The 15,772-nt window shown below is 68.2% G+C and overlaps 2 protein-coding genes across 12 annotated transcripts; one reads left to right on the forward strand and one right to left on the reverse strand.

Annotated features, from left to right (window-relative positions):
• Positions 1-349: 349 nt before the first annotated feature.
• Positions 350-15,721, reverse strand: IDUA (iduronidase, alpha-L-). 9 transcript variants are annotated; one of them, XM_027545262.1, is made up of 14 exons: positions 15,477-15,720; positions 14,627-14,767; positions 4,813-4,898; positions 4,551-4,658; positions 4,181-4,276; positions 3,879-4,081; positions 3,590-3,769; positions 3,295-3,511; positions 2,840-3,052; positions 2,628-2,749; positions 2,424-2,549; positions 2,265-2,341; positions 1,800-1,900; positions 350-1,678 (listed from the first exon to the last, which is right to left on the reverse strand). In XM_027545262.1, the coding sequence occupies exons 1-14, from the start codon at positions 15,629-15,631 to the stop codon at positions 1,572-1,574; spliced, it is 1,932 nt and encodes a 643-aa protein (XP_027401063.1). In that variant the 5' UTR covers positions 15,632-15,720; the 3' UTR covers positions 350-1,571. The 9 variants fall into 9 exon arrangements, with proteins under 9 accessions (XP_027401063.1, XP_027401064.1, XP_027401058.1 ...); XM_027545263.1 differs by having other exon boundaries at positions 3,590-3,736; positions 15,477-15,719; XM_027545264.1 differs by having other exon boundaries at positions 1,470-1,678; positions 2,261-2,341; positions 15,477-15,721.
• On the forward strand, positions 6,943-14,931 carry SLC26A1 (solute carrier family 26 member 1). Of its 3 annotated transcripts, XM_027545255.1 has the most exons (4): positions 7,009-7,032; positions 7,559-7,641; positions 11,274-11,892; positions 12,317-14,931. In XM_027545255.1, the coding sequence occupies exons 3-4, from the start codon at positions 11,302-11,304 to the stop codon at positions 13,844-13,846; spliced, it is 2,121 nt and encodes a 706-aa protein (XP_027401056.1). In that variant the 5' UTR covers positions 7,009-7,032; positions 7,559-7,641; positions 11,274-11,301; the 3' UTR covers positions 13,847-14,931. The 3 variants fall into 3 exon arrangements, with proteins under 3 accessions (XP_027401054.1, XP_027401056.1, XP_027401055.1); XM_027545253.1 differs by having other exon boundaries at positions 6,943-7,641; XM_027545254.1 differs by lacking the exons at positions 7,009-7,032; positions 7,559-7,641 and adding an exon at positions 10,224-10,382.
• Positions 15,722-15,772: the final 51 nt, after the last annotated feature.

Below are 15,772 nucleotides of genomic sequence, written 5' to 3' on the forward strand. Positions count from 1 at the left end.
GGAGATGGTGACTTGCCCCTGGAGACAGCCAGGGCTTGACCGTCCCAATGAGACCCAGGGGCCAGGGCCAAATCCCCACTGATGGCTGCGGAGCCACAACTGTCTCCGAAGGAGGTGCCCTCTTCCCGGCAGCCAGGCGGCAGCGGGCTCCTGCCGGGAGACTGAGGAGGAGCCTGGGCCATTGCTCTGGGCCTAGAAGGACAGGCAGGGGGTGATCTCTGCTCCCTGGAGGCTAGGTGGGGCGCACGGTGTCTGAGAAAGGAACCCGGGAGCCCGGTACCCCTCCCAGGATGCTGAGAGCTGAGATGGCCCCTGACGGTTGGGGTGCTCAGGCCACCGAGCCAGCAAGTGGAGAAGAGGCTGCTTTAATGCTGGGGTTAGGTGTTCCCACCACAGAGAACAGGGTCAGGGCTTGCTGCAGGTAAACTGCCTCCCCCAGTTCAAACACTGACATCCTTACCCCCAGGACCTTGGAATGTGAGTGCTGTTTGGAGTGGGAGCCTTTAAAAAGGCGACTGGTAACAGTGGGGCCCTGGGCACCAAGCCCTGAGGCAGGGGGATGGGCGCTGATCTTGGGGTTCACATGGAGAATGGCCAAACCAAAACCCTTGCCCAGGATAAGGCAACTGGTGGGCCCGGATACCCGTGTGCTTCGTGTGGACGGGGCAGCAGGTTCAGAGCGGTTCGGGGGACGACCAGACCTTGCCTTCCATCTGCTCAGCCAGGCCTGCACTGCCCCCCGCCCCCCGAGCCGAGGCGGCTCTGGGAGGGCAGCAGATGGCGGGGGCAGGGGTCGGGCCCACTTCTGCTGGGGGCGCTCCTCTCCTCACCGGGGGCCTCTCCACACCTTGCCCTGCGGGCTCCATCTGTCCTGGGATGCAGGTGAGGTGGGGAGGAGCCCCAGGGTTCTGCACCACCCCTGTGGCTTCCCTGCCCTCTGCCCACACGTCCGTCCACGGCCCCTAGGGTGTCCTCGTCTGGACATGCCATCTGTTTCCTCTCGGGGCCAGATAAGCAGCCCAGATGGCCGTGGAGTGGACGCTGTCAGCCTCTCTCCGCTGGACAGTCTGGCCCAGGCAGCCTGGAAAGCCCCGCCGGCGGGTCCAGGGGGCAGTCTGGCTGGGCCTCAGGAAGAGTGACTCTTCTGGGCTCTGTCTGCCCCAGGCCACCCCCTCCGGCAGAGCCTCAGGTCCCGCCCTCCAGGGGACACGGTGGGCTCACTACAGCCAGTGGTGACAGCGGAGACCCCAGACAGGCAGGGCGGGCACTCCAACTCAACACTTGTCTGCATCCCAGCCGAGCGGAGTCCTGCTCCCACGGGTGGGCAGAGGCCTCGGGTGGGCCGGCGGGGATGGCCGTGCTCCAGCCAGGCCGCGCGTCCCCAGTGCCCACCGTGAAGGCTGTCCCCGAGACTGTGAGTCGTAAAGCACTTTAAGGGGTGAGTGAGGGGTGGGAGGAGACCAACAGAAGGGAGGACTGGCTGGCAGGCTGTTGGCAGTTGGGCCCAGCCTGGCTCCTGGCCGCCCAGGCTCACGGTCAGCACAGGCCCAGTCGCTGGGCAGCAGAGGCCCTCAAGAGGCAGGGGCCTCCAGGTACCGCACGGGGCTGGAGAAGGGGCCTGGCCGGGCCCAGTAGTCCACAGCACAAACCCGATAGGAGCCGGAGACCACAGCTGTGTCTGCGGACAGAGGTACATGCCTGTCTGTAGCCTGAACCCCTTATCCCCCCAAACTCCAGGTGTCAAAAGGCCCTGGACCACCCCACTCCCCCCAGGGATTGTGCTGAGGTGGTGGGCACACCTGGGCTGAACACGAACAGGTTAAAAGTCGAAGGCTTCCTGCTGATGGGAGCGAACACCCCACCCTCCGGGCAGAACTGGATCTCGTAGGTCCACAGGCACCTGGGGAGGTCAGACCAGGGCTGGGGTCCAGGGGGCTGCAGAAAGGGCAGGCCCAGAGCCCTTCCCTCCCCCTCCCAGGCTCTGAACACTCTCCCTGCAGTGACGACGGCCACCCTGGCTGGGAGCAGAGAGCTGGAACACAAGTGTCCCAGGCTGGTCCCCTGAAGGCGCCCCTACCCTACGACATCAGACAGGCGCAGAGCCATGGGCCTTGGTGCCAACAGTGGAGGCAGGTGAGTGTGGGGGACAGGGGCATATCCTGCTGGGAGCAGTCCGAGGGGCGCTGGGGCCCTGCAGCGGGGAGGACTTGGGGGCTGAGGCGGGGTGGAGGGCAGAGGTAGGGGCGGTGACCGCACTCACGCACTTGGAACCCACACGCTCATCCGACCAGACCAAAAGCAGCTGCCCGCGGGTCAGGGGCAGAGCACGGAGCCGAGTCACCTGGGGGAGCGAAGCACAGGGTTGGCGGAGCGGGGCGCCCGGGGCGTGCGGCGGGGTCGGGTGGAGGGGAGCGGCCGCTTGCCTGGCCCGGCGGCTCCTCGGGGCGCGCGCACACGTGCACCAGCAGCAGCGAGGGCAGAGCGAGCGGAGGGCGCAGCGTCAGGCGGCCGCTGCTGGGGAAGGAGCGCGGTTTCACGGCCGCAGGGTCCTGGGGACAGAGTCGGACGCTCGGGACCCTGGGACCTCAGGAGGCGCCCCGGCCCCGCCCCGCCCCCTCCCCGCGGACCTCGGCCGCGCGCATGCGCCGGAACTGCGCTGCAGAGGGGAAGACCGGCATGCCCAGGCGCCGCCACTCGCCGTAGGGGTTGCAGAGCCAGTTGTCCACGTAAAGCTCGACGAAGACGACCTCTGCGGAGCCAGATGCTGGGGCCGCGCCTCGCCTCCTCCAGGCCCCGCCCGCCCCAGGGCCGGGGTCTCCTCCCCGCGACCCCTACTCACCGGGGCCCGGGGGCACCCCCTGCAGGCTGAGAATCAAGGGGACCGTGCGGTTGGCGTGGGCGCGGGTGTCATCGCTTCCGTAGACCAGCACCGTGGCGCGCCAGGCGTCGGCCGGGCCAGTGGGGCGGTGAACGCTGGCCAGGACGCCCACCGTGTGGTTGCTGTCCAGCACCGTGCCGCCCCGCGACACCTCGGCCCAGAGCTGCTCGCCGTCTGCAGGCACGCGGGGGCGGTCAACACGGGGGTCTTGGCCGCTCTGCCCTCCCGGGCCGGGCTTCCCACCGTTCGCCCTCCGCGGGAGGTCCCCGGCCACGCCACAACCTCCTTGGCCCCGTGAGCTAGGAACAGGGCGCGGAGGGGCGAGAGAAGAGCTCCCCGCTCCGCAGCAGGGTCCGTCGGCCCTCGGGCCTTTGCACAGGCTACTCCTGGCCTAGAGAGAGCGGCCCGCCGCTCACCCAGCAGGGCCAGCAGCGCCATGGCGGTGAGCACCGGCTTGCGCAGCAGCTGCACGTGCGGCGGCCGCGTGTCGTTGACCTGGAAGCGCGCGGTGAGCGTGCGCTGGGAGAACTGGTGCGGGTGGTAGCTCAGGAAGGCGTTGTCGTTGCTCAGGAGCGCATAGCGGACGGCCGAGCTGGCGTTCGCCAGCAGCAGGTTCTGGTGCTGCGCGACGACCTGCGGACGTCGGGCGTCTGGGACCGCGCCGGTGGGGCGCCCGCCCCTCCCACCCGGGGCTCCCGGGGGCGGGCCCACCTTCACGACCATGGCCGCGTAGGTCACGTCGGCCCTCCAGGGCTGCGGCAGGGACCAACCCACCAGCGGGTCGGCCTCGTCGTTGTAAATGGGGGTGTCAGCGAACTTGGGGAAGAGCCGCTGTATCTGCTGTACGACCGCCGCCTCCTGCTCTAGGATGAAGATAGAGCTGCCCGCGCCCTGCGAGCGGCCGCTTGAGCACCTCGGGAGGGCCGCCGAGGGGCCTCCGGCGGGGCGCGGGGCGGCGGTGGGGGGGGGTGGTGGCGGAAGGGCGGGGTCCCCAGCCTACCTTCTTGTGCAGAGCGATGTAGTCCAGCCGCACGCCCACCTCCCCGGTAAAGAAGTTGCTGCCGTTGTTACAGTGCCCCAGGAGGCCCCAGCAGAGCGGCGAGCGGGGCGGCGCGTGGAAGGCGTCTCCAGGGCCGCCCAGGCGCAGAGCCGGGCTGGCTGCTCTCAGACCCTCGGAGCAGGCGTCGTAGTAGTTCAAGAAGCCTGGTTGGGAAGGACACAGAGTCCATACCGCGGGGCCAGAGGGGCCCGCTGCCAACCCCCTCGCAGATCCACAGGACCCCAAGAGGCCGGCTCACCCACCTTGCAAGGTCATGGACACGTTGTCAAAGTCGTGGTGGTCTGGCTCGTTCCACGTCTCAAAATTCCACTTGGAAACATGCTCGAGGCCATACCTACCTGTAGAGGGTCCTCGCTGTGGCAAGAGGACCCCTCCTCTGGGGCGGTGTCACCAGCTCATGGAGCCCTCCAGGGAGGGGCAACCATGGCTGGGAGGTTTGGATGTGATGGGATGGTCTGGGTTCCCGGGAGCTGGACCCCCCTGCCCTGTCCCTCGCCCATCAGGAGGCCTTGGCTTGGTGACTTCATGAGAAAACCAGGTGAGGGGGTGGGACGGAGGGCAGCCTGCCCAGGAGTGCCCGCCCCGTCCCCGCAGGGCATGCGCCCTGCCCACCGATGTATCTCCTGGCGAGGAGAGAGACCAGGTTCCTCCACTCGAACACCTGCTGCTTGTCCTCAAAGTTGGTGAAGCGTCCAGAGGGGCTGCCCATCAGCTCGAAGCCTGCAGCAACGAGGGTGGCGTCCCACCGCTCACCTGCCTGGTGCAGCCAGGCGGGCACAGAGGCAGCCCCAAGTGGGCAGCCAGGAGGACCCAGAAGAACCCGGCCAAGGAGAGATGGGGAGGCCAGTGGCACCAGGGCGATGTGGCAGCTTACCTGGGACGAGCTGGTTCTCCCTGAGAAGGTCCAGGTACCGATCCAGGTGGGTGAAGTTGTAGCGCAGGCCCTGCCCGACCAGCCCCCTGTGGAATGATGCTCAGTGTCAGGGTGGGGAGGTGGGCCGGGGGCTGAGACCGCAGCCACACTCAAGCAGCTTGGGAACCAGCAGAGCGCCCTGCAGGACTAGGCTCCAGACGCAGCTGGCCTTTCTCCTCTGAGAAGGTAACCGTGTGAGCCTAGTGGTCACTCACAGCCTAGTACGCACGGGTATGTCTGTACTGGAAGCCCACCCTCAAGCCTTCAGGAACTCAGAACAGCCTGGGGCTCGGAGTAGGAGGGAGCAGGCATGTCTTTTGGAAAAGGTGCCAGAGGATGGAGGCGGGGAGAGCAAGACAGCTCACAGCGAAGGGGGAGGCTGTGTGGTGGGCCTGGCAGGACACTGCACCACCAGATCCTGCACCTCCTGGGGCCAGGGGCCTGGATCTGGCTCCACAAGACCCCTGCACCCCCCTACTGTGAGATACTGTGGACACAGCACCCCTGCGCCCTCCCGCTCTGAGCGATACTGTGGACACAGCACCCCCCCCAACTGTGAGAGGTACTGTGGACACAGTACCCCACCCCTCCCACTGTGGGAGGTACTGTGGACACAGTACCCCACCCCTCCCACTGTGAGAGGTACTGTGGACACAGTACCACCACCCCCTCCCACTGAGAAGTACTGTGGACACAGTACCACCACCCCCTCCCACTGAGAAGTACTGTGGACACAGCACCCCTGAACCCTCCCACTGTGAGGTACTGTGAACACAGTATCTCACTCCTCCCACTGTGAGAGGTACTATGGACACGGTACCCCCACCCCCTCCCACTGTGAGAGGTACTGTGGACACAGTACCCCATGCCCTCCCACTCTGAGAGGTACCATGGACAGGTCCCCTGCCTGCTTCTACTTGGAGAGGTACTGTGGACACAGCACCCCTGCCCTTTCCCCATTCTGAGAGACAACCTGGCCACAGCACCCCAGCCCCATCCCCCTCTGCCAGGCACCCTGGATAGTATACCTGCCCCCTCCCCACTCTTCCAGGCACCATGGACAGTACCCCAGCATCCTCCCCCCTCTGAGAGGCACTGTGGACAGCACCCCTGCCTCTTCCTACTCTGAGAAGCAATGTGAGCCCCTTTTTTTCCTTCATATGTTTTTGAGGCTTAATTTTTTTAGCGCACTTTGGATTCACAGCAAAATGAGAGGGAAGTAGAGACTTTCCCATTTGCCCTTGCCACCCTACAGGCAAAGCCCCGCCCCCATAATCAACTCCCAGAGTGGGACATTTGTTACCATTTTTGAACCCACACTGACATAATCACCCCAAAACCACAGTTCTGGGTGGTGGTGTGGAGGTAACGCGAGGGAGCCGAGCGGATGGATTTAGGAGGAGGAGGGGCAGCACGCTCTGACTGAGGGCGAGCTAGGAGGGGAGTCCAGCCACCGGGGTTTTGCTTGAGGACCTGGGTGGGGGGCGGCTGCAGCAGGCAGGGGCAGGAAGGGGGAAGCTGAGTAAGATGGGCCTTGGCCATGCTGGTGTGGCGCGGCGGTGAGCATCCGAGGGGAACCCGGCTCGGGGGCTGGCAAAGGGAGCCGGTGCCCGCTGGTCACGCCGAGGCGTGCAGGGCGGGCGGAGCAGAGAGGGTCTGAGGCCCGCCGGTCCAGATCGTAGCGGGAGGTGCAGCTGCGCCCCCAGCGGCTCCCTCCCGCGCGCGGCGGCGGCGGCGGCGGCGGGCTGAGGATGAAGTCCTGGGAAATCCTGCCCTGCCCTGCTCTGTTCTGTCTCACACCGGTCTGGGCTGACCAGCGCTGAGCCCCGGACGGAGAGCGAGAGCTTGGGCAAGTCAGCACCTCCCTCCCGGGCCTCCGGCCCCCCACTCTTCTCTACACAAAGTCAAGGCCAAGCCACCACGCACCCAGGTGCCTCTGGCTCAGGCTCGGTCTTCCCGCCTCCGGGGGGCCAGACCCACGGCACGTGCGCAGCGGTGATCCGCCCCCTCCCCCCTCCAAAGGTCACAATCAGCAGCAAACGGAAAAAACCTTAAGCAATAGGGTAAAAATTAAATGCGCGGCAGGGGGCAGGTTCCAAAGTCCCGCAGGTGGGGGTGGGTGACTCTGAGGAGCGGGTGCCAGGCTCTCTCTGCGGATCCCGCGAGCGAGGCAGGCCTCGGGTAAATGCTGTTCCCGCGTTCTGATCCCGGGCCAGCAGGGTGCCGCTAGGGGAGCCCCAGCCGCAGGGCCGATGCCAGCCCGTCACTCCGAGCGGACCTGAGAGTCCGCTGACCCGTCCGGCGTCGGCCCCCGGAAATGCCCTGGGGGTCGGGACACTTGCTCCTCGGGGACCAGAAGACCCAACATTGGGGGATCCCGGGCCCAGAATCCCGGAGGGGTGGCCCTTGGGCCCCACTGTTGGTGCCCAGGTCTCCATCCGTCTCAGCCCCCACTGGGGAAGGAATGGGAGCGATCAAAGCCAGCGAGAGGGCTGAGCCAGCGCTGCAGTGCGCGGCCCAGCCCAGCGACCCCCTGCAGGGGCCGGGGTCACCGACGCAGTCGCCCCAGCTCCTCTCCACCCTGCCGCCCCGCAGGGGCCAATCCTGGGTGGGAGGCACAGGCGGGGTCGCCTTCCGCTCCTGCAAGGGGGCCGGGCCGCGGCGGGCGCACAGCGGCGGCTGCACAACAGCTTCATTCATCGCGCAGGCGGCCAGCGGGACGGCGCCGAGCCCACCCCCGCCCCTCTGCCCGAGCGCGTGCGCCGCGAGGACCCGGCGGGCGGCGCGCAGGTGAGTGCTCGCGTCCGCCGGGCGGGGCCCAGGCCCCTCTTGTGGAAGAGTGGGGACGCCGGGTGGGGATGCCCCCCGCCCCCCGCCCCCGGCTGGCGCGGGAAGGGATGCGCGGGCAGGCGGGGGCGCAGGGTGGGGCCGGGGTTGCTCGGCTTGGGGGGCGGTGCGGAGTGGGGGGCGCACTCGTGAGGGGGGCGACGGGCAGACCATGTGTGGAAATGCACGCGGCGGGAGCCCGGGCTGCTCCTGCTTGGTGCGGGTGGGACGCGCGGAGCCGGCATGGGCGAGTGCGCAGGGCGGGGCCGAGAGCGCCGAAGCGCCCTCCGGTCGGGGCGCGCCCTACGGCCGGGCCTGCGTGCGACTGGGCAGTGGGGAGAGGAACCGCGAGCTGCGCCCTGGAGATGAGGATGGGCTGGCTCTTCTCACGTGCCGTGGGGATACAAAGCTCCTTTCCAAATACGTGAACTCAGCTATGCAGACGGTGATTTAAGGACCAGTATTAAACAACTGTGCACAGGATTGGAGGAGGCAAACGAAGGGCGGTCCACCCCCCGACCCCCGCCCTCCCCGTGCCCTCTGTGGTCCAGCCACGCGCCAGGGCCCTGCTGTCTCCTGCCCACGGAGAAAAGTCTGCAGTGGGCTTCAGCCAGCAAGGCCCCGGGCCCCAAGGCAGTGCCTGTATTCCTGCTTAGACCACAGTGAAGAACACGGGCCTCAAAGCACAGGGGGCAGACGGGCTTGGCTCAGGCCCGGGGGGTCCTGCTGGTCTCGCCAAGGACAGGAGCGAAGCCTCAGCTGTATCTCCTCACTTGCTTAGAAGCAGGGGCTGGGGGAGTAGAAGGCCCAACCCCACCACCACGACAGCCAGGCCAGCCTGGAGGACAGCCCTCCCGGAGCGTCTCCACCCACCCAGCCCCCAGCACGGTGCTCCGCACGTGGTCGGTCCCCAGAACGCCGGCCCGCCCGCCTCCAGGCTCCCCTCCCCTCCCCACACCAGCTCCCGGGCCCATCACATCCCACCACTGCCACTCCACGCACTCAGGAACCCCCATGTGCACAGCCTGGGCCTTACCCACCCAAGGAGACTACCAGGGTGGGCAAAGCACCCCTTCCCCAGGCTGAGGCCCCCAGTTCCACCTCTGCCCACGTGGCAGTTCCCGCACTGCTGGTAGCAGGGTTGGAAGATAAGCGCTGTGACCCGGAGGCTGCACTCTCTCCAGCCCAGAGAGGACTCTTATCTGCCCCTGGGCAGCTGTGACTCATCCTGCCTGCTTGTTGGCCAGTGGCTCCTGTAAATAAACCACATCCTTGGGCAAACAGCTCCCTGCTAGGGCCAAGTGGGCCCTGGGCAGGACTCTGGGCAGTGTGGGGGGGGCATACTGGGGTGGGAGGGGGCACACTGAGGGGTGGGGGGGGTGCGCTGGGGTGGCCCAGGCTCTGGCGGAGTCCTCAAGGGCAAGGATTCTGTTGAGCTGAGCAGTGGGGCCTGGGCGCTGACCACACTGCCCGCTTCTGCAGGTGTGGGGAGACCTCCCACTCTCGGGCGTTCCCCCGCCCATCCTGGGGTTCCACCCCCATCTTTGCCCCCAAATGGGGCCCCGGGCTTCCCCAGCCAGGCTGTGGATGTGAGAACACGGCACACCTTTCAGGGGGCTCTGGGGGAAGGTCCCAGAGTGAGTGTTAGGAACCTGGAGAGATCTCTGCCCGCCCCCCATCACCCGGGCCTTGGAGGACAGCAGGCCCAGGCCAGCTCTGCCTTGCAGCCCCATCATAGCAACCCTGGCCCGGCGCCCAGGGTGGAGGACACTCACGGCCCAGGAGATGGGCTCCTCTCCCCACATTGCTCCTCAGACACCCACCTGTTCCTTTTCAAGGTGGGAGAACTGACGTTCCGAGTGACCTTTAGGGCAGCAACACCCACAGTTCACTGTGTGTGGGACGTGAGGGTAGTCCTCTAAAGTGACTGTTTACCTTCCCACTGGCCTCGAGAGGCAGGTCCCACCACCCTGGAGGAGCGGACAGAGGTGTGGTGGGGCCAGACACCCGCCCTCAGGGTCAGCACCTGGCTGAGAGCCAGCCGGTTGGGCTCCAGAGGGCAGACCCAAGGCCCCCGCCCCCCCAGCAGAAAGGACACGCTCGGCTGGTCATTGGATCTCAATACCGGCAACCCTGGAGTCCGAGGGCCTGCACTCCACACAGACCCAGGGCAGGAGCCGGGCCGTGTCTGCCTGGGGCCCAGCCAGCTCCGGCACGGACCAGACCCACCTCTTGGAAGATGGGACGTCCAGGGATGGCGCTGGGAGACGCGTCCTCCCTGCAGACCCCCACCCTTGCCCATGCTCCGAGCTGAGGGCTCACCCTGCTGGCTGCCCCCCGCCCCTACCCCAGCCGCCCTGTCCGCACCTGGAGCCCCGCTCCTGGGAGGCTGGAAGCTTAGGAAAGGCCCACACAATCGTCACTCTCTGAGCCTCTGATTACAGAACTCCCCGGATTAGCTGCTCAGGTAACGCTCATCTTGGGGAAACCTGTGACTCAGCAGTCTCTGAAGTAAATGATTTAACTGCAAGCCAAGCAAGCTGGGCAGTCAGATGCTGAGCACAGACCACTGCCTGCTGGCCAGCGCGGGCCAGCTCAGCCTGAGCCCACCGCTGCACGCCCCACCTGCAGACTGAGCCAGAGGGTCCCCGGGACAGACGCGCCAGGCCTGAACTACCCGCCGAGCCTGGGAGGGGGTCCCTCAGGTAAGAGTCCCCCAGGGCCCGCTGCAGGACAGCGGGGCTCTGGACTACCTAGCCACAGCAGAGGTCAGCGCCCCCGTCTGCAGAGTGGCAAGGCCCGACCCCAAGGTTTCCTCTGTGGACTCCCAGGCGTTCAAACAGTCCTCAACCGATGCCTCTGGACCCCGGAATTCTGGCTGAGCTCAGGGGACCCCATGTGGTGTGCTCACCCAACAGAGCCCCCAGGGGCAGCGCCCGCCTCATGCAGGGCCGGACCTGAACCCACCCTCCTCACACAGGGCCGCCCCAGGCCCCAGGGCCCAGCCCCACGTGCACCTGCCGGGGTGACCAGGCTCTGAGCGGGCAGAGACCATCACGAGGGGGGCATCAAGAGCAGAAGGCCGGAGGGCCCTCAGGACAGCTGGGAACAGTGCCCCGGTGCTCGCTGAGCAGGCGGCAGGTCGGGCTGGGCCCGCGCGGCAGGCTGCCCTCTGGACGGTGAGGACAGTTGGCACACGCTTCCCAAGGTGCCCGTGGGGTCTGAGCCAGAACCCAGCTGCGTTAACTCGCGCTGGGAAAGGGGGCCTGCCATCCAGGACCCCCTGGCAGGCAACAGGCGTGTAGCCTCACTGCCCCCGCAGCTGCACCACACACGCAGGAGGTCTGCCCGAGGAGCGGCCACGGCAGGCGCTGCTGCAGCGTGGACTCGGGGCTCCGGCCTCTGCAGGGCCCCTCCTCTTGGCCTGGGCCAGGTGTCCGCATATCGGGTGGAGCGGCCTCTGCTGTGGGCGCGGGCCGCTGGGGCTGTGTGTGCACGGGAGCCCGGTCCGGCCGTGCGTCTGGCTCCCACGAGGCCCCCTGACCCTGACAGCTTGGCCACCCCGACGGCGACACCCACCTCCGCCCGCTTTGCAGGTTCTCCCAGGGGGCCCACTGCCCCACGATGGAAGCGTCCCCCGAGTACACGGAGTGGGGCGGGCAGCTGGTGCTGGTCCGACGGCGCCCCCCGCCGCCCCCAGGCCTGGGTGAGGCCCTGAAGGCTGGGCTGCGGCGGAGCTGCGCCTGCAGCCTGCAGGGCACCTGGGCGCAGCTGCAGGCCCTGTTCCCTGCAGTCCACTGGCTCCGCCAGTACCGGCCCCGGGAAGCGCTGGTGGGCGACGTCATGTCTGGGCTGGTCATCGGCATCATCCTGGTGCCACAGGCCATCGCCTACTCGCTGCTGGCCGGGCTGCAGCCCATCTACAGCCTCTACACGTCCTTCTTCGCAAACCTCATCTACTTCCTCATGGGCACCTCACGCCACGTCTCCGTGGGCATCTTCAGCCTGCTCTGCCTCATGGTGGGCCAGGTGGTGGACCGCGAACTCCTGCTGGCTGGCTTCGACCCCGCCCAGGATGGCCTGGAGCCTGGGGCCAACCGCAGCAGCCTCAACGGCTCAGCCGCCGCGCTGGTGCTTGGGCTGCAGGACTGCGCGCGGGACTGCTACGCCATCCGCGTGGCCACCGCCCTCACGCTGGTGGCTGGGCTTTACCAGGTGAGGGGCTGCACCTGCGCCCACATGGGGAGCCTGTCCGGGCAGCCGTGGGCTGTGGCCCCGGGCCCAGGCATGCCCCACTGCCCCACCTGGCCCCAAGTCCCCCCTGGCTTCCTGTCCCAAGTGGGACCCTGGGGCCCACCTGCCTTCCCGAGGCCTCCCCGCACCAGGGCACCTACCTCTTCCCAAAGGTCACCCCAGTCCCTGCCCTCAGCTCTCCTGGGAGGGGAGTGGCATGCCTTCCAACGCATGGAGTCCCCGTGCGTGAGGCCCTGCTGCGCCCCGCGGCCACGGCGTGTGCTCCAGCGTCTGCTGGGCCTGTGTGCGCACACACGTGCGCAGGCCGCCTCGCGTGGGCCCCAGGGAGACAGGCAGTGTGAGGGCGGGGTGGGGCTGTCCACCTGCAGCCGCGGCTCGTCCACAGGTTCTCATGGGCATCCTCGGGCTGGGCTTCGTGTCCGCCTACCTCTCGCAGCCGCTGCTGGATGGCTTCGCCATGGGGGCCTCAGTGACCATCCTGACCTCCCAGCTCCGGCACCTGCTGGGCGTGCGGGTCCCGCGGCACCAGGGGCCAGGCCTGGTGGTCAGTACGTGGCTGAGCCTGCTGCGCAGCGCCGGGCAGGCCAACCTGTGTGACGTGCTCACCAGCGCCGTGTGCCTGGCCGTGCTGCTGGCCGCCAAGGAGCTCTCGGACCGCTTCCGGCACCGCCTGAGGGTGCCCCTGCCCGCCGAGCTGCTGGTCATCGTGGTGGCCACGATCGTGTCCCACCTCGGGCAGTTCCATGAGCGCTTTGGCTCTAGCGTGGCGGGCGACATCCCCACCGGCTTCATGGCCCCGCGGGTGCCAGACGCAGGGCTGATGTGGCGGGTGGCGCTGGACGCCGCCTCCCTGGCCCTAGTGGGCTCCGCTTTCTCCATCTCGCTGGCGGAGATGTTCGCCCGCAGCCACGGCTACGCTGTGCGTGCCAACCAGGAGCTCCTGGCCGTGGGCTGCTGCAACGTGCTGCCCGCCTTCTTCCACTGCTTCGCCACGAGCGCCGCCCTGGCCAAGAGCCTGGTGAAGACGGCCACGGGCTGCCACACGCAGCTGTCCAGCGTGGTCAGCGCCGCCGTGGTGCTGATGGTGCTCCTGGTGCTGGCGCCGCTGTTCCGGGACTTGCAGCGGAGCGTGCTGGCCTGTGTCATCGTGGTCAGCCTGCGTGGGGCCCTGCGCAAGGTGCGGGACGTCCCACGCCTGTGGCGGCTCAGCCCTGCCGACGCGCTGGTCTGGGTGGCCACGGCGGCCACCTGCGTGCTGGTCAGCACCGAGGCCGGGCTCCTGGCCGGCGTCCTGTTCTCGCTGCTCAGCCTGGCCGGCCGCACCCGCCACCCACGCACTGCCCTGCTCGCCCGCGCTGGGGGCTCCAGCTTCTACGGGGACCCGGCAGAATTCGAGGGCCTGGCCCCTGAGCCCGGCGTGCAGGTGTTCCGCTTCACAGGGCCGCTCTACTACGCCAACAAAGACTTCTTCCTACAGTCGCTGTACAGCCTCACGGGGCTGGACGTGGGCTACGCGGTCGCCAGGAGGAAAGAGAGGGGCCCTGGGGAGGGGGCCGGTGAGGGAGACCCTGTGGGGGGCAGGGACCCGGGCTCCGGGAGTGGTACGGCCTCGCTGGTGCCCGCGGTGACCCACTTCCATGCGGTGGTCATCGACTGTGCCCCGCTGCTGTTCCTGGACGTGGCCGGCCTGGCCACGCTGCAGGAGCTGCATCGAGACTATGGGGCCTTGGGCATCAGCCTGCTCCTGGCCTGCTGCAACCCCTCAGTGACGGACACGCTGAGAAGAGGCGGCTTCCTCGGGGAGGACCAGGGGGATGTGGCCGAGGACGGGCAGCTGTTCCCCAGCGTGCACTGTGCGGTGCAGGCGGCCCACGCCCGCCACCAGGAGCTGGCAGCCTCCAACTCCATCCTCTAGCGGAGCCAGCGCCCGCGGCCAGCCCCCACGCCCACACCCGTCACGGCCCCCCTCCATCGCCTGGTTCCTCCGACCCAGAGAAGCCGGGGAACCCCAAACGGGACGGAGGGCCGCACTGGGCACACACAAGGACGCATCCTGCACCCCGAGACAGACGCTGCCCCAGTGTCACGCTGGGCACGGTGCTGTGTGCCCACGGTCCACGGAGCCAGTCTCACCCTGGCGTCCTGTCTTACTTGGAGGACCCTGAGGCAGTACCTGGAGTCCAAGGTGCCAAAGGACATCGGTCCCTTGAGCCGCCAGCCCCCACCCCCCGGTGAGTGCCTGCAGCTCTGGCCAGGACGTGAGGGTCTCTGCGTCTAGGAAACCCCACACTGCATACACCCAAGTGTCTCACACCGTGTACCTCAGCCGCGCTGGGCCTCGCGGGGCCAAGGCAGATGGGGCCAACATGACTGCAGCCTGGGCCTGATGGGCAACCCCGCACAGCCCGAGCAGAGCAAGCGTGCCCACTCGCCACCGCGGGGTCCAGCTGTGCCTCCAGGGTGCCCTTCAGCAGGAAGCCCGCTGTGCCCGAGGCAGGGGCCGCCGGGAGGAGGCCCTGCAGTCCCGCCCCACGGGGTCTTTGCCAAGAAGCAGAGGGCAGTGGCTCCCGGGTGCAGGACTCCCCCTCCCTGTGCGCCCACCAGGGCCGGTGCTGCACTGTCCTCCAGCCCAGACGCCACCTCCTGTCAGTCTCGTCCGGACTCCGCCCAGCGGCCCAGCCCCTCCGTCACCCACCTGGCCGTAATGAGGTCCAGCAGCCAGTGGGTCCGAACCTGCTCAATGCCTCCGTGAGGGACCGCGCCCACGTAGGCCAGGTTGAGCTGCTGATCCCAGCTGAGGTCATAGCGGTCAGCCTGGCCGTGCGGCAGTGGGGGGCTGGGCACAAAGCGAGGGGGAGTGGAGCCATCAGTCCCCAGGGGAGGGGCTCGGGGAACAGCCTCCGCACACCCCCCACCCACAAACCCAGGGAGGGCGTGGGGTGTGCCTTTCTGCCCGTGAATTTTACTGTCCCTGACATAATAAATCAGTCCCTAATGCCAGGACTGGGTGAAGCCTCAGGTTTATGGGGTCAAGGGCTCCCGGGGAGACCATATCCCCACCGTCAGCGCCAAGCCTGACAGAGGCCACCAGGGGCACCGGGCACGGGAACGGGTCCCACTGTGGAGTCGTGGGACACGCTGAGGTTGCCCCCTTGAGACCGTCCTAGGTCACAGCCCCTCCTGCAGCCTGGGGTGTCCCGGGCGGCCACCAGGCTCTTCAGACTCCTGAGGGTGACCAGGCATCCCTGGGACCCGCCCCCAGGCCCTGACCGCAGGGGCAGCTGCTCAGCTGGCAAACCTGCGGCACCTGTGGAAGCCTGGCACAGGGCCAGCAGACAGAAAGGCGCGCCCCACCCTGACGGCGGCCCGAAAGGAAGGAGGGAGCCGCCGCCCCCCTCACTCGGGGCGCCTGCTCCAGCTGCGACTAGGGGCCCCGGAGGCCCAGGGCGGGGCGCGAGGCCGCGGGCCATTTGGGAGGAGAGCGCGGCGGGCAGGCGCTGGCTGGCCGGGCCGCCGCGACCTCGGCGTCCCCGCGCGGAGCTCACCAGAAGCCGGTGCTCCTCCAGAAGGGCCGTAGGGGCCGCAGCGCGCGGGCCGCGTCCACGCGCACCAGGTGCGGGGCCTCGGCGGCCACGAGCGCCGCCACCCAAAGCGCGCCCAGGACGGCGAGCAGCGCGGCGGAAGGGCGCGGGGGACGCATGGCGGGGGCGCGGGCGCACCCCAATCTCCGCAGGCGCCCCCGGCGCTCTGCGCTCCGAGAGCCGAGGTCCACGCCCCGCCGTCCGGTTCCGCCTCCGGGTCGCGCGCCACGTGACCGCCGGCGCGGGGAGGGAGCTCGGCA

Source organism: Bos indicus x Bos taurus, chromosome 6 (genome assembly GCF_003369695.1).
Source record: "Bos indicus x Bos taurus breed Angus x Brahman F1 hybrid chromosome 6, Bos_hybrid_MaternalHap_v2.0, whole genome shotgun sequence".
Lineage (NCBI taxonomy): Eukaryota > Metazoa > Chordata > Mammalia > Artiodactyla > Bovidae > Bos > Bos indicus x Bos taurus.